The sequence below is a fragment of the Bactrocera neohumeralis genome, chromosome 6, assembly GCF_024586455.1.
Source record: "Bactrocera neohumeralis isolate Rockhampton chromosome 6, APGP_CSIRO_Bneo_wtdbg2-racon-allhic-juicebox.fasta_v2, whole genome shotgun sequence".
In the NCBI taxonomy this organism is placed as follows: Eukaryota; Metazoa; Arthropoda; class Insecta; order Diptera; family Tephritidae; genus Bactrocera; species Bactrocera neohumeralis.
In genome coordinates this window covers 8,826,372-8,847,394 of record NC_065923.1, presented here as the reverse complement: position 1 = coordinate 8,847,394, position 21,023 = coordinate 8,826,372, and the positions used below count along the sequence as shown (strand labels likewise).

The following is a 21,023-nucleotide window of genomic DNA, read 5'->3' as shown; positions in this document are numbered from 1 at the left end:
CACATCCGACAGCTAAAATTTACTGTGGGACAATAGAAAATTCTGAAAGTATAAGTTGAAATTTTGAACGTGGTGAATGTGTACTCCCCCTAGCAGCTCAAAGCTTAACTAAAATTTTAACTTCTAATGTGAATGGATATGATACACATTTATGCGAATGTATGCATAGAGAAGCGAATTTGAAAGGACCGTTGTTGTTAAAGCGGCAGAAAGCAGCCCTAAGAAATTTGGAGAAATATTGCCGAGTTGACAGCCGAATGAAAATTCGGATGTGTTCCGGTTACGTAGTCGTGGAAACGTAACAAGGAAGAGATCGTTAAACGCATTTATTGGCACCGCTTACGCAGTTATCTATTCTATGCCGGATTTGCCAAGATTACGCCAACCGCCATTTTCTTCTATCACTCTTGGTATTAACAAGCAGATTCACTATTCTTAAGGAAACATCCGACGCCAAACATGCATAGTACATACATATATTACAATATTTGTCACAACTGTTATATTTTGTAACGCGAAATTTCATCATTGGATAATTTTCAATTAGTTAAAATTAAATTTAAACGTATGTATACATATGTACATATCCACCGAAATATTTAAATACGTAATATAGTCGTTATGCGACGTAGTAACGGCAATATAACAAACAAAAATGGGGACACGAGCGAGTAGGTATCAAATGTCTTGAAAAAATAAACAAAATAAAGTCAATACATGTAATTTGTGAAACAAATTTATACGTGTATTATCCCATTTATATACACACAAATCCAGCCGACAGTGCAAAATTCGCAGTTATAAGCCATGGCCGACGAAGATGAGAATAAGCAAAAGAAGCATACTATCGAAAGTCTCTTCCACTTGTATGCCAACAATAATATCAACACCTTAGACTTGGAAAATGAGATATACGAAACCATATTATTGTCCCAGATAGATTTTTGGTTGGATCAAGCAAAATTATTAAGAACGGCATTCACGATGACCGACACTGGCATGGCTTATATGAAATTCAAGTAATTTGTAAATAGCTTTTTTTATTTTTTATTAAATTGTTTCATTTTCAGAAAATGGCGTTTAGACTTCGAGGAATTTTTGGATTTTTTGAACATGATTTGCCAGGGTAAAGAAATTAAGATTGATGACGTTAAAAAAGCGCTACTCGAGGCTGGTCCGCCTGGCGGAGGCACTGAAATTGTTGTCGTGAAATAGGTAATTTATAAGTACATATCTAAAATAACAGGTCTAACCACTCAATTCAAAATAAGTTCCTTAAACGGATATCACATGGTTGAACATTTCGCTACCCCATGCTAGGAATGACAGTGAACAGAAAAATTCAATGAAATTTACAATAAGTTATTATATTTGGTTAGCAATATATATAAATAAATTAAATAAAATAACAAGTTCCTTTGGTTTTTTTCGCGTTTATTTACAGTATATCGTAATAATCTAAATATAATTGTATAAGTTCCATAATATTTCATTTAATCATATAGTTAATATTAAATGTTTGTTTATAGAATTCAGATTTGCTTTTTTTCCTTCTCCTATGCCTTTATTTCCTCCTACTGAATGCTTCTGTTGAATTTATACGCGAACCATTCTAGGCTTATATTTGTTTTTTTGTTTATACATATTATTTTCGATCTTAAATGGCCGAAATTTTTACAGGCTAATCAACAAACATGCGTTTACTAGCTGCAGGACAACTTCATACATGTGAGGACCATTTTTTATATAAGTATGTTGAACTTTATATCTAAGACAAATTGTAACGGAAGCGGGATTTTTCGTTTTTCGTTTGTGTGTGTTGAATAATTATAATCTATTCACGTGTATGCACCGCAGATCAACATTATTTGTTGTAATTCAGCCAGGGAATAAAAACATTTACGTACAAATACAATTACAAAAGTTACAAAATGATAATTTATGATAAAATTGTAATATATAAGTATAGCAGAACCAATCACATAGTAAACCATTAGACAGAGATTCGCAAAAGGCTTACTTTATCTAAACAAGGTGAATTTATTCAAGCGACCAAACTCTTAAAAACACTGAACCAATCACGTAAAAAGTTGTCTACCTTTGAGTTTGCTTTTTAATAAAACAAAGCATATTTCTACATAAATGTGATTTTGAGGCGTAAAGTTGAAGACTTTCTACGTCTTCTTTGACTGCTGAGATTATGTTGTACAAAAGGGGTATTGTATTAGTGAATTTTATCAAATATTAGGTCATTTATGCTAACGCATCGTGTTACATGCGTTAGAACTAGTTTGCATTAATGCAATATTATTATTTTTACCCGGTTCGAATAATTAATTGTAATGCAATATTTTTTGTTCGATTGCATATTTATTTAGAGTGGTGAACTATGTATTTTACGGTGTGTTTTGAAAATTATTCATTAGTGAATGTTGTCGGTAATAAGTAGTATTTTTTATGCATCTACACCTGCTTTTTTCATTCTATCTTCCTCTGGCTTTTTTATATGCTTAATGTGTTTATGTTGTGTTGATTTGTTTCGTTAATATCAAAAGGAATGATACAAAAACATTTAAATACGCCCTTACATCGGACCATCTATGGCGCTTACTTTTAAACGGAAATAATAAACAGAACGTGCACCCAAAAAGGCTGCAATCAGAAATAGGCCAATATAAGCAATAACGATACCGCCATGATCCTGGAATGTACAAACAAATGAATAGTCATGAAAAATTAACACCATGTAAATTGAAGTCTTACCTTTGCATACTTATACGTGCCAACAGTAATACCGATGCCCGCAATAAGGAATAGCAATCCTAATATAGCGAACAAAATACCGCGTCCGCAAGCGAAACGCGATCCTACAGACGAAACTTTTCTGCAGTGGGGACAGCGCGCCAATGCATTATGAAACGTATTAAACTGAAATTATAATTTATAATAATAACAATACTATAGGATGCACTTAAATTGAAAATATACCAAAAATGTGTCCGAACAGTGTCCGCAAGTTACACGGCACATTCCTGGCATAGCCGGTACGGGTGGGGTAACTGGACTCGGTGCTAAATTTATAATACGCTTACAATTAGGCCGAGGACAAGCTATGCGCTGCGACGAACTTTTACATATCAACAGACAGTTGCATGGACAACGCACATACTTCTTGCCAGGAGGGGCATTACGTATTGGCTACAAAGATATTAATTGCATTGTCAAATGTTTGTTAACGGTTTTTATAACTTTTATGGTACTTACAGTTGCCTCATTGCAGTGGGTGCACTTCACTACATGCTGATCTCTTTTTAGTGTAATATCGATCATGTTTTGGCACACCCTGCATGTAACCATTGGTACACCAGTTCCAGTGTTTGCCTGATAAGGCGGTGGCAATTCATCCGGACCCACAAATGGAACATTTGCCTGGGAAACACCGCCTAAAAATTATTGAAGACATTTTTATACAAAACCACTAATTAAATACATTGGGAGCTCTTTTGAACAGTAAATTAAACCTTTTCTGTAGAATATATACATGTCGGATGAGACTTATAGGAAAGCATTGAGAAAATGAAAAGCAAGGCAAATTCAAACCGCAAAAATAAAAGCGGATGAGTGTGCGAATCTAAACAGATTGCATTAAATGAATGATTCTTCTTCACTAAAATCTAGTTGGTAGACAGATAGAGATCTATGTCAATGCTAAGTGATACACTATCTTATGCTTCAAAGAGCGGGTTTCTTTCAACTTGCGTTCACAATTACATACGCATTATTAAATGTGTATTATTATAAGTATGCGCAAACATATAACAACATATTATATGAGGCTTTAATTCTTATACAACCAACAATAACAGAGGAACCGTTCGGGATTATATACATACATGCTGCAGGGATAAGGATTACATATGTATGTACATATATAAGCTAAATAATTTGATAACATATCGCGAGACAACAGCTGTTTCTCCACAACCATGACGTGTGAGTCATCCCGCTTTAAGAAGGGGTACACGAAAGTGATATGTGGGAAAATACAATGGAAAATAAAAATCACACGTCGAGTTCGAATACTGCTAAAATTAAGTGTTTTCTCACAGATAATAAGTTTTCAAAACAATGACATATTTTATAGTTATACTCTTTACACTGGAGTGATATTGTAAAGATATGCATGCATATGTTTTACAAGAGATTAATATATACTTTAACCACTTCATGCAATCGCGAAAACAGTAAAAGATCTGCAAAGCACCCACGCCCCTACTTTTATTAAGTACACTTATACGGTTTCTATTACTGCATTGTGGTTGCTTCATTTACAGTTCATTTAGCAATTGTGGATGTGTGCAGCATCAAATACTTCCCATGTTACAGTGCCGGGTTTAATGAACTTAATTGCACGTTAGACTCATAATTGTGTGTTAGATTTGAACATATTACCTTCAGTCGGATTTGCTCCTGCAATAACAGCCGCACCTGCTTCGCCGCCCCCAACACTGCCTACTACAGCACTAGGCTGCCCTGTAGAATACGTATTATTGGTCTCCTCATTGTTAATCAAGCTCTGCTTCTCAGGATCAGCCATAGTATCAGCGCCAGAAGATATTCACTGAACTTTAAATTTAATGAGTTCAGATGTAAACTGAAGAAATCCCCGAATATTTCGATCACTGATCTATATTCTTTTTTTTATTTTCTTTTGCGTCCCGACTACTTGATTCAATGCATTAATTCATTAATTGTTTAAGTCCCTCTGTGAGCACTTCTTTGTTCGCTGCAACTATATAACATATAAACATAGTACATTTAGATTATTTGCTTGGTAATATAGAGAGTTTACGATGTTAATTTTAAACCAATATTGCACAAGTGGTTTAATTATATTGGATTGTACGAAATAATTTATATTTATGTATGCTGCTTTCAAAGCGGCAAAAATCAAGCTGAACGTTCTTCCCTGCACCTTAGAAATTGTTCTTTAAATGCGACGTTTAAATCACCATTACCTACCCCTTCCGAACCCTATTCGCATTAAATAGACAACTACTGAGGTTTACGAACACTTGGCTATGCCGATTTCAATTTCGCTTCATTTATATTTGCTGCACATATATTTTCCATGCAATGCAATGAAAACCGTGTTCACCGCTTTTGTTGCTTTCCCTTTTTATCTTCTCTTCGCCACTTCTCCTTTCAACGTTATCCCCATTTCTTTGTTTGCCAAATTGTTTTTCTATTCCCTATATTTCTATACCCGTCCGTGAATTGTGAAATTTGCATTTGTTATTATCGTTCAATACAAATGATTTAACCGGCGGCTTTCAACAAATTTGATTACTTTGTGTATTCTTTGACAACATAAAGATAATAACTTGATAATAAACTTCCTATTTACCAATTTTTTACAATATTTTCGAGAGCTATGCGGAATCCTCCCAAATGTAGCGAAATGACTTTTACAGAGTTGCACCACAGTGGAACAGCTTCGTATTTAACACTTCGTCTTAACACTGTGTATACACAGTAGAAATAGTGATTACAATATTTCCCTGCAGTTAGTCCTTTGGAGACCATTTCACGCTCTGAGCACATAGAGCGTGACAGACTGCAAGCGACATCTGTCAAATATTACAATACACACGTTCATATGGACACAGTTATTGAGACAGCTGCATAACTACATAACTGTGTCCATAAGAACGTGTGTAGCTTAATATTTGAAAGATGTCGCTTGCAGACTGTCACGCTCTATGTGTTCAGAGCGTCACTCTTGGATATACTAAATCAACGACCATAATGTCTTTTCTTTTTTAGATTGTCTGTCCTCTATTTTTATGTTAAGAAATATACTTTGGCTCTGAGGTTAATCAGGTAATGAAAATCATCAAGAGCTTAACGGTTGCTAAAATCTAGACATAAAAATTGACAGACATATGCATATTTGAACAAATTTTTTGAAAATTTTTGTGCTGTTGCCTTTTTCTTTAAATTAATTTATGTACATTATTACAATTAATACTTCTAAATGTTATTAAATATTTGAATGAAGTGTCTTATTTTTATCCTTTTTCGTCGGTATTTTAAAATATTTCTATCATACCATGCATATGATTGACGAAAAATAGATTCCAATTTTCGAACATATCGTATATATTAATGTAAAACCGAACGCTATTGCAACCATGAAAAAAAAATTCAAAGTAAAAAGGAGTGGTGAATTGCGTGGCAGCGAACTGTTACGAGAGCACGAGCACGAGAAGCACGGTCGTTTCAACTTTTCTGGTCGTTCCCTAACCTCAACCGCCCCTCGGTTTGAGTGACAAAAGAGCCCATGTGTGTACTGGCAAATTAAAAATTTCTGACACAGTTTTCAATTATGTGTGAGACAACCCTGTTTAGGTAGATAATGATGCACGAAAGTGCAAGCCTGTAAGTGGAAACAACAATAATAAAGCAACATTGTTTTTTGAGAACTGGCAATGCTATTTTACAGTTTTGGTATTTTATTGCAAACACAACTTTTAACGAGTTTTGTCTCACATTTATTTCCCATATTTTGCGAGACAAGGCATCTGAATTTTATAAAACTGTTTTCAAAATGTAAGTTTTACTACAAAGTTTTAATTTTTATACCAATAGAAAGAAATTATGTTAGTTAGATGTGATAAAACCTGTTTTGAAAATCTGAACGATGATTTCATTGGCTTCTAACCTTCGTCGTTTCGAACTCTTCCGCAGTTGTTGCTTTTGATGTTTCGGTGGCGTCGGCTGAGTCGACGGCGTCATTATATCGAATATGAATAAAAAAAATATAAAGGCAACTAAAGTGGGACCAAAAACAGCTTCGCACACTTGTTTTCAAATTGATTTTCCGCAAATTATTTTATTTTCAGAATCGTGTTTACTTTTTACTTAGCGGAACGAGCAAAGCTTGAACAATTTTTTGTGTGGAAAAATTGTGAATTAAAAGCATAACAAGGAAAATCGTGGAAAAGCAGAATTTTATTGCTACATAAACATTAAAAGCATTTAAGGGTGTATATTCGCATAAAGGAAGACGTAGGGAGTTCAACATTGACTTTCTGAGTAAATATATTCAAAACTCATATTTTTTGGCAAACACAGCGCAATGGAATCACCACCAATGTTTAACAGCGTTGAGGACGAATGTCGGTATTGGAAAGAACGTGCTAAACTCTATCACAAAGAGTAAGTTTTTATTTTAATAGTAGAATAATTAGTGCAGTCGTAATTTCATGTATAATGTGTTTGCAATTGTTTAGATGGACAGATGTGAAACAAGAATATGATGAATATGTGGAACAATCGCGGCAAATGGAGGCAGAAATGGATGCTACACTTGATCAAAAACAGAGTATAATCAAAGATCTCAGCTTTACACTTTCCTCATTAGAGAAAGAAAATGAATCATTGAAGGTATTGTGATTCGAAAAATCGTTTAAATGGATTTGATATATGATAATATTTGTATATTTTAGCTCAAACTACAATCTCATGGCATTGAATTAGCCAATACAGAACGACAAATGGAAAATTTGAAAACCGAGCGCGATTCTCTCAAAGTGTACCTGCGACAATTGGAACAAAAAAATGATGATTTAGAGCGAGCACATCGCATACTCAATGAAAGCATTGCAGATTTTGAAAGAATGTTAGATAAAGCATATGAAAAAAATGCTCTACTTGAAATGGAAGTGGATGAAAAGGAAATGCTACAGGAAAAGCTACAGAGACTTATGGATGAAACAAGAGGTAAAATTGTTACAAAAGTTACTAACCCCTAAATGTGTGCTCCACAATTTCTTTGTTAAATTTTATTCCAATTCCTATCTTTATAGACTTAAAACAAGAACTGAATGTAAAAACGCGTAATCCATTAAATGGTTCAGTTACTAATATATCTGAATCGACAACACTTTCGGCAACTATAGCAAATGGCGCTGTAAATAACAGTGATATTGCCCATGAAGAAAGCAGCCTCAACAATACGAGTCTCCACAATACCAGTCTCCACAATACCAGCCTTACAAATAATCTAAACAACAGTCCAGCAGTTATTCCCAATTATGGTGAACAACATTCGTTGAAAAGTAAGATTTTAGGTGTATTACACTCTAGAAAGTGCGGCATTAAATTTATCAAGTTTAAAGCAAAGTCAAAATTGAAAAAGTCAAAAATAAGACCGTTTTGCTAATTAGCTTTTAAAATTAAACCACACAAACTTTACGACTACTTAACAGCAAATATTGTAATTGACGATGTGATTAATATGTTGCTCCTGATAGGTATAAAATGAAGTATTTTTTCAGTACAGTTTTATCAATATTTTGTGTATTTTTTATTATAAAGTCGTTGTTAAGTTTTCAATAAATATGTAACTTGTATGCAACAAAATATTATAACGGAATATAACTGAACTAATTCGAAATGAATATAACGGCTAAGTACAAAACCGTGAGGAAAAGTAGTTGTATCGTTTGTGTGTGTCCGTAAGCATGTATTTAAAATTTATATTTAGTGTGTTAGAACATGTATCTATAACTCAAATATAGAAAAACCCTTTTCAGATTCAACAAATTTACTCAATGGCAACGCAATGACGCCCAGCTCTCGTACATCTGCGCTCAACATTGTTGCAGATATGCTACGGAAATTGAATGTAAGTTTGTGTACTCACTGTCCTATTTTGAAGTTAATTATTTAATCTATTAAGCATATCTTTGATTAATGTCATGTTATTAGTTCGATTAATGTATTTAATGTAGTATGTTTGCAAGTTTGCTAAAAAATCTACTATGTGGCAATCTAAATGCTCGACTCAGCATAACACAATCTAAATAATCCGCCTACTAACCGTTTCTATTGCATCCCATAACTGGTCACATTTACTATACTCTTTGTATCTGCTATCCAGCACTTCTACTCACATGTTGCGTAAAATAATGCATTGTGGCATCATGGTCTCTGTGTTCTCTTTTAGTTGGATAAGGCACTTTTATGCCCTCTGTGTGAAAGGTTTCGTTGTATCTGTGATCGTTCAGTTCGTGCTGCTGCTGACTCCACAAGCAGCTGTGCCTCCACGCCAACGGCCGATAATGTAGGTCGTCTTAGACGGAGTGTAACAAATACCTTTGGCAGCAATAATTCCATGGACACTAACGCTACGGTGACCTCCACAAACACGTCCTACACCGATTCCGACGCCGATGTCCCTGAAGTGTCCTTACGACGAATCGCCAGTCGTAGCAATTCGAGTCTAAATTTTGGTACAAATATATTTAAGCGCTTTGCAGATCGCATGAGCGGCGGAAATAGCATTTCTCCGAGCTCTACTAAAACACCTATGCGCACATTAAATAAAAATATTTCCAAATAAGTACAAACATATTTTTTTATAATTTAGTAGTTTTTATTTTGTTTTGCTTTTGTGTTTTATGAATAACGAAATACCATTTATTTTTTTCGTGTGCGTAAAGCATAAAAATATTTTTTCTACAATAAATGTTTTATATACTGCATTCTTTGTTATATTAGTCACAGGCAATTACATATATAAATTTTATATTAGTGAAACCAATATTTGGGCTAAAGGAGTGAAGAGTTGCAATATATTTGTTTTACAAATAGGAAATAAACTAAAATTGTGCTGCGATTAGGGCCTATTTGTGTTGTGTTGTGCATTTGAAAGGAGATGAAGCATCTCTCGCTTTGCAGTGTTGATGAAAAGCGGATCACTTTTGTATCCTTATCTTTTTGAGACAATGAATATGCTGGCGTCACTGATTTCTTACATCATAAGGAATCTTCTTTAACAGGCGAAAAGTTCCTGTTTTCCAACAGTTATCACCTTTCAGAGTAAATACCGAATGTCCTAAATTCGGGCTGTCCATTTATTGCATTACAAATCCTCTTATAGTGTCATTTATAATATATACCTACATATATTTGATAAGAAAAGAAAAGTTTTGGAACAAAATAAAGCAATCATTTTCCCATTTGCAGGCAATGGAGACAAAGCTCAAGACCTACCGGGATCACGCCCCAATCGTGCACCCACGTCAATGACAGCCACTCAGTTGCAGTTCAGCCACATTTCTAACATCAACAACTACCACAACAACAACGTCAACTCTTTATACACACAGCATTACTGTTCAGCCACTAATGGATAATTAAGCGAAGACTTGGCTTCCCTTGGTGTCGGCTAGTAAAGAAATAATTCAAACCAGACTATTCATTCCTGCTATATATCGGTTAATAATATATACGTTTAAATGAAGAATTCTTGTTAATTTGTGCACAGTTATCATAGCGAGTGTGTATAAATAAAGTGGCGCATGCAATACTGATAGCACCTATACATACACGGGAAAGTGAAATGTGCTGCGAACAAAAAAACTGGACAAGCCTCATTACCGAACATAAATCTGTATAAACAGCAAATGCTTTTGTTTTTGAGCGATCTGAGTGAAGAAAGAAATTCGAAATCCGTTAATTTATACTATAGCCTTTGTAATGTCTATAAATACTTAAAATTAACAGATAAATTGAATGACGCGAAGATAAATTGTTGAAAACAGGATGAGTTGTTTTGAAAAACATTTCATTTTGTGATGCGTTTTGCGCACTGCTACAAACACAAGAAGTATTCTTTCTTATAATTTATATGCTTAAACGCTTGTGAGCACTAACTATTATTAATGATCGATTTTTACGCCACAAACATATAAGAGAAAACATTACCTATTTTTCTACAAATATTTACATGCTCTTATTTCATGTGCTGCAAACATATTTTTTGTGAGACATTTAATATGCAAAAGAAATATGCAGCAGAAAAATGTTTAGTAAACGTAAGACTTCGAAAAGTGAGCATTCAATGCTCATGCGCGACAGCTAAAACAGCTGAAATAATTTGTTATATACATATATTAAAAATATAGTGATTCTACAAATAAGCAGATTAAATCAATTTGATTTGAAATCGCATCTCCCAGCAATTATAACTCTGAGTAATATATGCAGATCAGCAGGAGATCTCTAGTTACGAATAGACGAGCAGTGCAATAATGAAACACTGCAATAATAATAACAGCAACGGACGGCTGCCGCGTAACCGAATGCGAGAAGTGTCTGCATATTTACATAACTCCAGAGTAGAAAAACTTGAAAATAAATTGAAAAAAAAAAAAACGAAAACACTTGTATGATTGTCAAATTCTCGACCATGATCTAAAACGAAGTCCGCTCGTGCACCCATATAAGCGACTTGTTAGTGTAATATCAACTAGTAGTAAAAATACTAACTTTTAGCAAAAATTTATGAAACAAAGCACATAGAAACGGAGCAAGCTAGTGCGTAGTAACAAAAACAACAGAAGCAAACAAATGCGTAAATGCTCCAAGTGTTTGCTCCCAAAACAAAAGACAAGCACTAATTACCCTCATACATATTGTACCGTTATCATTCAACTCTGAGCTCTGGCGTCCGGTCGCCTTTACCCATAACATATACATACAAACATACATACATAATTTAAATGTAACATCACATAACCTTTCAAGTGTCTAGTGCTACCCGCACCGCACTTGCCGCCCATTTTGCCAGTTTTATATTTTTCCATATGTTAGTTTTTATTTTTGCATTAATTTTAGTTTCATGAACTACATACATACATACATACATACATACATACGTATTTAATAATTAATACTTTAAGGTGTTTTTCATAAGCAGCTATAACTGCACGATTACTTTCTCATTATGAATCTGAAAATGTGTAATTTGTTTGAGTACAAGTAAATTATTGGAAACTATTTTTTGTAAGATTTCACTTTTAATTCAATGAAAACCTTATGTACACCAACATTAATATACATATATACAAAGAAAAACTACAATAATATGTAATATGATACAATAAATAAAATATATGTGTTGCCTACAGAGTTGGATTCACAAACTGCTACTGCATGTCTGAAATTATTTCCAGGAAGAAACTCTCGTTTTCGCTCTTAGTTCTGCATCCTAACTAATAATTAGGTTGAGGTAAGGATTTGAGTCATATATTGCCAAAAGATAAAACCCAAGGAATTAGGGAAATTATGCACGAATCAACCAAACCAGAAACTGCTCTCAAAATCGGAATACAATTGGGGGCGTTTTTCCGGGGCGGGTCCCAAACCGCACAACCCTGGGGAGGGATGGTTCCCCTTCTCACTTTAGTTTGCTGTCAAACGGATGTGCTTTGGCTACCCAGAGGATACTTGGTCAAAGACCGGAAGTCGTGAGCTGCTTGCGGCATATATAAAATAATCGTTTCTGGCTACTCCCAAGTGAAATGGCCTAGGAACATCAAGAGTTCATTCCCCAATTACGTCGACGACATTAAACAATATGCCGACTAGACTTCGGACGCTCCAAAATTCCGGTAAGCTCTGACCGCCATTCAAAGTGGAGCCATAAACACCTTCACCGACTCCCTTCCAGTGAATGGCGTACTCGGAGTCAAGAGCAGACGAAGAGCTCGAGTTGCCGCGAGAAACGAGAGTAACCCTTGTGTAGCTTCGTTGTGGAAACTGTAGTAGGTTAAACTCTTACTTATCTAGAATAGACCAATATATCCCCTGCGTGCAATGAGTCTTTGCATCCCCCACCAATCCCACTTATCTGACACCTCTCTCCCTTTGGACCGATCCCATCGAAACAGCGCGTTACCTCCCGTTAGATAATGTTGACGACAACTCAGCGAATCCTTACCATCCAAATGGGTTCTAGGTATCTGCTAAAACAACAACAACAACACCTCCACTCCGTTGGAAAGACCAGGTGGGGAAGGACCCGGCGTCGCTTGGAGTCTCCAATTGGTGCCACTTTGCAAAAAGAAGAAACGACTGGCGCACAGTGGTTAACTCGGCTATAACCGCTTAAGTGGTTTCTACGCTAATAAAGAAGAAGGTATAGCCAAAAAATCTAAGTAGCCCAATTGCTCTTTTATTTATCGTAAAAAATCCGTCTGGTAAGATACCAAGTTTTCGGCCAATTTTGCCCATGAATGCGGCAAACGAAAGAATACAATAATTATATTCTGATCCCTTCCAGATCCGATAAAATTAAGGCTTTGTTTTGCTTGCCCCGCGAATGAAGATTTTTGTTTCTTACTCAATCTAGTTTAAAATTCGAATAGTGAAAATATCGAAGCCAAATATCTTCCCTTGCCGATCCCGAAATTTCGGGCTTTAGCAACAATACCGTTCTACCTGGAATGTATTACAACTGATGAAGCTTGGTCAATGAGTAGCACAAGGCATAGAGCTTTAAAACAAACGCATAGAAAAGCTCACCGAAACTCTGCCAACTTTTACTTCTGTCCTTCCTTAATCTCTTCTACTCCATCTGTTTTGTGTATTTGCTTTTGCAGTCTTACCTGTGTACTAAATTTTACAACAACACGATATGAGCGGGAGTAATAAACAGAGTCACTTGTTGCAAAGTACCCATGCACGACCACATGCATGATATGTATGCATATACCAGTGAGGGGAAACCGTTTTGGAAGGGGTAGTTTTGGGAAATTTAAGTTTTTAGAAAGTGCTATTTATTTTCATTTTAGTTCAATGTCAACTTGTTGGCATTGAATGGAGTTTTGGGATTTCTCATCGCATTGCCTTAAAGTATCTATATTGAGCATTTGGCCTCAATTTGTGAGTTATTATGGTAAGAATACATGACTCTAGAAAAGTAGGAGCAGTTTTCCATAAAAAATTGTCTGTGCTGCTGTCCTCAACTCAAAATAAGTCAGAAATATTTTATGGATATGAGGTTTAAAGGTTAAAGTTTCTTCAAAATCTAAACCATTATTTGCGCCATATATCGTATGGTATATACATACATACATATTTGTATTTAAGGTTATGGTCTTCGATGTAAATAAATATGTGGGTATTTACTACAAACATCCATACATGTATAGCGAATCATAATTTTAGTCCAAAAGTCAACAAGCACTTGCTTCATAATTCAATTTCTAATTAGTTAACAACTGTCACTAAAGGAGAAAATAATTGCCAGATTTAAGACAATTACCAATTGTGGAAAAACCAAGTGTGTGAGTGTTTCAAAATTAAGCGCCTGCCATTGAGGCGCCTGACGGAAAAGTTGCGACAACCCAAAGAAGGCTGAAACTATAAAATGCAAGCTTATTAACTGCCGCTTGAGTTCATTATTATTCTTGGCTACAAACATTTCAACTACTTTTCAAACTGCAAAACACCAAGGACGAGGAGTAATCAACCAAAAAGGGTTCGTGCGCAAATACCACGAGTAAATAGAGAATTAGATCTCTTTTCAAGAAATTTTTTTTGCAGTCCACTTTAATGAAAGGACAGGAATAATAAATAGTCCGAAATTGTGAGTCGCTCAAATCTAAAGGAAATATGTCTAATTTTCATTGTGGTATGCTACATTTAGGACTCGTCTTCTTCTGAAACCACGGAATTAAAAAATTACTTCATTCTAGAGCACAAGTCCTTGTGTCTAGGAATTCGAATAAAACTGCAGATCTTTTATGAACAACAGACTGGTATTTATGTAAACTACTTCTTGACTCTACCCGAAACTATTTGAGGAATGGGTCAGAGTATGTACATCTATATGTAATAGTTATTAGGCAATAAAATACATACATACAAGTATATTAAGATTCCCTTAGACTACTTTCGAGAACTTTCTATTTTTGCATGTACGTACCTCCGTGTTCTTTTCACAAAAAATGAGACCCTCCTCCTTTGTGCCTCCTCAACATCGCATATGAGGTTCTATCGAGCGTACTGTTTGAAAGATTTAAGCCCACCATCAAAAAACTGTTGGGACCTTATCAGTGTGGCTTTAGGTCTGGAAAATTAACAACTGACCAGATATTAACCATTCGCCAAATCTTGGAAAAGACCCGTGAAAAGAGGAAAGACACTTACTGACGTTGAGCAATACCAAATGCTCCGTCAGAATCGCGAAAGATCTCTCCCAGCCGTTCGATACCAAACGAGGTTTCAGACAAGCGGACTCCCTATCATGCGACTTCATCAATCTGCTCCTGGAGAAAATAATTGGAGCTGCAGATCTGAATATAGAAAGGACAATCTTCTATAAGAGGTCTAAGCAACAACAACGAGGTGCAGAAGCATGGACAATGACAACAGCTGATGAGTCGGATAGAACGATGAACGAGATATACGACGACATTGACAGAGTTGAGCGAACTAAGTGACAGCGGCTCCGCTGGCTAGGTCATGTCGTCCGAATGGATGAAAACACTCCAGCTCTGAGAGTATTCGACGCAGTATCCGCCGGAGGAATAAAAGGAAGAGGAAGACTTCCACTCTATTTGAAAGACCAGGTGGAGAAGGACCTATCTACTCTTGGGATCTTCTATTGACGCTACGTTAATAAAGAAGAAGAATACGTCTATGTATACTCGTAGGCAGCCGATTAGTAGTACAAATGAACTAGTAGCAGCCACCACACTACACCAAACTCAATTGCATGAATGTCTAGAAACTTTCAAAGTGTTCTAATTATCTCGTCATGTGCAGAATACTTCATGGTTACGCCTTGGTATTGTTGTTGCCGTGTCGTTGAAGGCAGCGACTTTGATTTCCGATTTATGGAAATAACATTTAGAAGAAAGAGCGAAGGACGATGGACCTCTGGCGTTGGTGAGGGTCTTAAAAAAACACTTAAGATGACAAAACAGGCCCTCCTATCCACCTTTATGAGAGCGTTTGTTAGAAATTCGTATTGAAATCTATTTACCACACACCGGTACAACTGAAACATTTACTTGTGTACACAAGGTATATGCGCCTTATGAATTATTTCACGCGTTTTTGCCAAAGTGCGCTGAGCAATGCCAAGAAGAATTCCCGTAAATAAATACAAACAATACATCCACTATGGCAATGCGCGCTTATGTATGGTATAAGTATGTACATGTATCAAATATTTGTTTATGTGACCGCTGTCAGTGTTTCTCTGCTTGTCAGTATGTTTGGACAGGCTAAAAATAGTCGTGCTGTTGGCGTCGGCCGCCCTTCAATAAACACATTACAAAATCTGACACTGCAAATTGATATTCTGCGCAAGCTTCACAAGAAGTCACATTGAAAGCTCCTGTGTTCCCAACGAAAATCCTTATACATACCTACCACTTATATAGACATGTATTTATTTATATTTGTCAAATATAGTAAGCAGTGAACACACTCGTGCCCACCATCAAATGACTCAAAATCGTTTTTGGCAAAAGAAAAGTATTTATTTGCTGCGACATTTTTATTATACATTCATATACATATGTATATACATAGTATATAGTATATGTAGATGGCAAATGTATAGTATATGCTTACACACGAGTTTGTACTAGATCGGAAGTCAGCATGACTTTCAGGTAATATCTGGTCAGCCGGGCTTTGTTTGAAGCCGTGCACAGTCATAGCCAAAGACCATATACATATGTGCCGTAATGTTAATGCGGCTTGTTGATTTATACAAACCTTCCTCTCTCCGCCGCCTTGCACAATGACTAACATTTTTGTGATGAGTCTCGAAAAAGGGAAGAAAGCCGAGTTGTCACATTTAAAGTGAAATGAAGATATCCTAAAAATTTATTGATTCGCATAAATGTCATAAACTCTTCACTTCGCATCATGCGCCTTTTTAAAGTTTCATTCTCGTAGACTCCCTGCGCGAAAGAATCGTTTCAAATAATATTGATGCCAGTCACACGGTATAGAATTTTTACTGGGACCTGGAATGTATTCAACTCTCCACATAGGTTATGGTTGTCATTGCTACTTGCATGTGTGCACGTAAACAAAAATGATCAATAACCATTTATAAGCAAAAACTTCATAGCGGCGGTCACAATGCGAACTAGCGTACGCCGTGGCGTATGAGTAACATTCAATGCAGTTGTCCTGCGGAAGTGTAATGAGACGAGAAACAATTTGATCAGTGTCAGGCTTTTGCCCAAAGACAACAAAGCAATTAAAGCGTAGTATTGATAAACAAAGTCCAGGCCATAAGTTGTAACGGTAGCTACCGTTGATACGTAATTGAGTCATCTAATGCTTTTGAGGGAAATCAATGGGCATTTTGAATTATTTGTGCTACTTATGTGTCTCGTTTGGTCGAAACGCCTAGTCACTGTTGGACTTGGTAAAAAAGATAATATTTCATCAATTCACAGTAAAAGTAGTATTGAGTTTGATTTTCATATACTTTTTTAAAGGAATTTTAATAATCAATTCTCATGCTTTCGTTGCGTTGTTATGTTTGTCGATCCTTGTTTGCATTTTATAAACTGAAATAACAACCAAAAATAGCAGAAGCATGCTGTTGCTAAGAGCTTTCGTATTATGAGCGCTCCAGCTTTGCATATTGTACATATTATTTATTTATATTTTTATATCTACATTATATCTGCCAAGAAGGGCGTAAGCGAAGAGAATAAAATAAAATCGAAATGTCAGTTCCATTCCATATATGCGCATGGCGATATGTACGCATGTGCCTGTATTGGCATAGGCTTCATAAGATCAAAAAATAACACAAGAAACGAACTCTAACCCATATTTGAAGCCTTTCCATTTCGGGCATTCAGCGAAAAACTTTGCGTCGATGAGCAAGGGTGAGTCAAGCCTGAGCAAATATGTGTGCCAACGAATACTCAAATGAGACAGGAATGCGTACAGTACGAAGATAAGTTTATAAAAAACTTACCCGCTTCTCATTTCAAAAGAAAATCAGTCAATTGATGAAATACGCTGTCAATATTGAGTTTACTGTTGAAATAAAGCATTTCCATATCTGCCTAGTATGGAAATCCTTTATTGCCAGTGGCTCAAAATATCCTGACATTTTCGCAATAAAAAGGAACAAAAGTTTAAAAAGTGTTAGAGTCTGCAATACTGTTATAACGATCTAGGTGTGCCAAAAGCGCTAACTAAAAGTCCCTTTGGAAAGGAATGAATGTGAGACATAATGGTTAGGAATGAGTGAGATGGCTAGTAGTAGTGCTGTTGGTTATCTTATTTATTTGGCCAAGGATATATATATATAGCCATTTATTTATACCATGAGATGAAGAAAAGTAGCTGAGTAACCAGTAGCAATGACAACAATGGTTACTCAGCTACTTTTCTTCTTCTCATTTTTTAAATGAATGTTTGCGCCTCCAATGAGTGCTAAAAATAAGCTACGCGTATCATCGGTAACCTAACCACCTACCTTCCCACCCCACTCTCAATTATAAATACCGTTTATAATGCTTGTTTTATTGTCGCATCATATTTGTGGAGTAAACTTGGCTGTATGTGCGCACACTCGTACAGCAAGCATAATCTCACCTAAAAATGTCGCATGTAAATTCCATAAGCACCTGGTAATGTCTGCATTCATACCTTGGCAGCAGTTCACGAGCGAGTTTAACAACGCGGTAAATTTCCGAGCAGGTGTTGAGCCATTATAAAATTTGCTTATCTGTCATAATTTTTGGCGTGAAACGCAAGAGCAAAGAGACAAGGGAAAATGCGAAGCACTCGGTTCTTAGTTTACGTTTGGCTTAGGAAATTTAAAATGTGGCTGATGGATTTTCACTTTATCATTGTTTTATTGTGTGCAAAGGTGGATATTCAATTTGCTGGCAGAGACTTTATATTGCCTCGTTGGTATGGGTGTTGATATACTATATATAGATATAATTACACGTTTTTCGTGCTCACTTCTGCCAATATATTATTGTATGTATGTCACTTCCGCTAGTCTTCTTTTGGGTACTTCTTCAGCAGTTATCTCGAGTTTAAAATCAGCGATGGGCCTAAGATTGCCAAGCCTTATGGATTTGAATACAAGTGACTGAAGGTATTTTCCAAGTTAAGGGGTTACATGGGCTTCCTCGAGCTTTTTTTCAATCATTTTTTCTCTTATAAAAAGGAAATATTTTATTGGAATTTTTTATTGTTCCAAACATACACTATTAACAAAGAATTTCTGAAATTTTTGAAAAAAAAATTTTAAATTCGACCATTGCGACGCCATTTCCGGCGAGCCCTCGGAAAAAGATGCGCCCGTGTTAGCAGGATAACTCCTTATAGAATCATCTAAAGTGAAAAAATACGTGTTTAAGTTAAAAGCTAAACTTAGATCTTGCGCAAAGGAAAAAGAAATGAAAATTGGATTTTTGGCAAACATTTTTTTTCCAAAAAAAAATAAAAAACAGTGAAAATTTCGCGACATTTCTTTTTCAAATAGTTTTCATCGAAAAAAAATCCTTCATTCATTTGTATCTCAAAGACCTGTGTAAAATTACACGAAGATCGATTGAGTAGTTCACGAGAAATCTTGCCAACCGACTTCAAAAACACAGTTTCGAGAAAAACGTGTTTATAGACGGCGCACTTAGCCTAGCTAGCCCCGAGCGCACAAGTTCTCAAGGTTGTATCTCCGAAACTATTACTCGGATCAACTTGAAAATGTAGGGCAATATTCTAAAGGTGTTGTAGAATTTCATAAGACAAATCGATTTTTGAAACCCGTAAACTGATTTAACCCCTTAAGCAAAGTGACTTAAAGACTTACTCCGATGATAAGACAATAATTTGCACAAAATTTAATTCCTTTTAATTATTTGCCAGACAATATAGTTAGAGTTATTAAACGGGAACATACACGAATTATGGGTCAGTAAGTAAGCGCTGGGTATTGTATTACTCAAGCACTGTAGGCATTTACAGTTGACCTTTATTTAAATTTTAATCCATTTCTACCTTCACTCGCTCTGCGGGTGCAATTAACTTCACATTTCTAGAATATTTATGCAGTTCGCTCACAATATAAATTTCACGTAAACTTAGTTGCTACAAAAGTAATTAAGTGAACTCCAACAGGAGCACCAAATGCATCTTCTAATATGTATAATGGTGATTATTTTCGGTTTGCGTGAAGTGTACAAGGCGCTGTGACATCTCGGTGAATTATTTTAGTTGTGAGCTAGTTCTATGCGCCGCACGCATTGCCGCAACTCTTGCCATTTCAGCTGCGCTTGTTGAAAACTTTCTGAGGGCCTTGCAGAAGTTTCTTAAGTGAGGGAGTGAATGTTGCTTGTGCAGCAGATGAGGTTAGTCTTCAAGAGATTTGGGAAAACACACAAACCTGCGACTCAGGTTAATACAGTTATATAACAAATATGCAAACTAGTTTCGTTATGTTAAATTTTTTTCACATTTCACATTTATTTTCATTTTTCCGTTTTACTCATTCAACATTCAAATGTTACTCATACGCCACGGCGCCCCTCTTTTGTGCTACAATGTTGATGCTATCGAAGGCGCATTTGCATCGGCCAGCTGCGCCTGAACTATCTGGCGAATTTCATACCAAACGAAAACTTTCCCGAATGCATTTATTTGGTGGGAGTAAAATTTTTGAAATTCACCGTTGAGCCATTTTGCATAAAATCACTCGCATAACTTTGAGGCGATTGCTTGGAAAGCAAAATCACTTTGCAATTTCTGTGTTTCTTTGCAGACCTGTGCACTTATTAGCTGGCTCTCGCTTACTACGCTTCGCGTAACAGAAATAAAAGTTAGCGACAACCAAAAAATTTGAAAAATTTCATATTTTGTTTCCGCTTTATTTCACTTTCACATCATATTTGTTTACTTGAAGGCTGCTTCATGCAAAGTGATAGCTGCATAAAGTTACCAATAGCCGACTTATAGCTACCAAATTGTTCAAATTTATACACCATTTGAAAGTAATATAAGCTTACAGGTTAGGTTCGGCTATATGGCTGATCCCAAAGAGAGGATCCTACTGATTATAATCAACCCTTTAAGAAACTGAGAAAAGAGTATAAAGAATATAAAGAGTTCTAAAAATAATTAAAAATAACTTATATGTATTTTTTTTTATCTTCCATATTTATGAA

General features: G+C 35.7%; 3 protein-coding genes across 6 annotated transcripts; 2 read left to right on the top strand and 1 right to left on the bottom strand.

The window, feature by feature from the left end:
- The first annotated feature begins 82 nt into the window (after positions 1-82).
- Positions 83-1,412, top strand: LOC126763508 (tubulin polymerization-promoting protein homolog). Of its 2 annotated transcripts, none has more exons than XM_050481065.1 (3): positions 83-671; positions 778-1,019; positions 1,071-1,412. In XM_050481065.1, the coding sequence occupies exons 2-3, from the start codon at positions 808-810 to the stop codon at positions 1,213-1,215; spliced, it is 357 nt and encodes a 118-aa protein (XP_050337022.1). In that variant the 5' UTR covers positions 83-671; positions 778-807; the 3' UTR covers positions 1,216-1,412. The 2 variants fall into 2 exon arrangements, with proteins under 2 accessions (XP_050337022.1, XP_050337023.1); XM_050481066.1 differs by having other exon boundaries at positions 83-1,019; positions 1,071-1,215; positions 1,272-1,412.
- A 5-nt stretch (positions 1,413-1,417) lies between these two features.
- LOC126763507 (type 1 phosphatidylinositol 4,5-bisphosphate 4-phosphatase) lies at positions 1,418-5,518 on the bottom strand. Of its 2 annotated transcripts, none has more exons than XM_050481063.1 (6): positions 5,408-5,518; positions 4,453-4,792; positions 3,265-3,443; positions 2,989-3,198; positions 2,764-2,928; positions 1,418-2,701 (listed from the first exon to the last, which is right to left on the bottom strand). In XM_050481063.1, exons 2-6 carry the CDS (start codon positions 4,595-4,597, stop codon positions 2,585-2,587), a joined length of 816 nt encoding a protein of 271 aa, XP_050337020.1. In that variant the 5' UTR covers positions 4,598-4,792; positions 5,408-5,518; the 3' UTR covers positions 1,418-2,584. The 2 variants fall into 2 exon arrangements, with proteins under 2 accessions (XP_050337020.1, XP_050337021.1); XM_050481064.1 differs by lacking the exon at positions 5,408-5,518 and adding an exon at positions 5,023-5,252.
- A 975-nt stretch (positions 5,519-6,493) lies between these two features.
- LOC126761395 (nuclear distribution protein nudE homolog) lies at positions 6,494-9,424 on the top strand. Of its 2 annotated transcripts, none has more exons than XM_050477512.1 (7): positions 6,494-6,612; positions 6,906-7,221; positions 7,296-7,449; positions 7,512-7,785; positions 7,872-8,123; positions 8,601-8,692; positions 9,014-9,424. In XM_050477512.1, exons 2-7 carry the CDS (start codon positions 7,142-7,144, stop codon positions 9,407-9,409), a joined length of 1,248 nt encoding a protein of 415 aa, XP_050333469.1. In that variant the 5' UTR covers positions 6,494-6,612; positions 6,906-7,141; the 3' UTR covers positions 9,410-9,424. The 2 variants fall into 2 exon arrangements, with proteins under 2 accessions (XP_050333469.1, XP_050333468.1); XM_050477511.1 differs by having other exon boundaries at positions 8,586-8,692.
- The last annotated feature ends 11,599 nt before the right edge of the window (positions 9,425-21,023 follow it).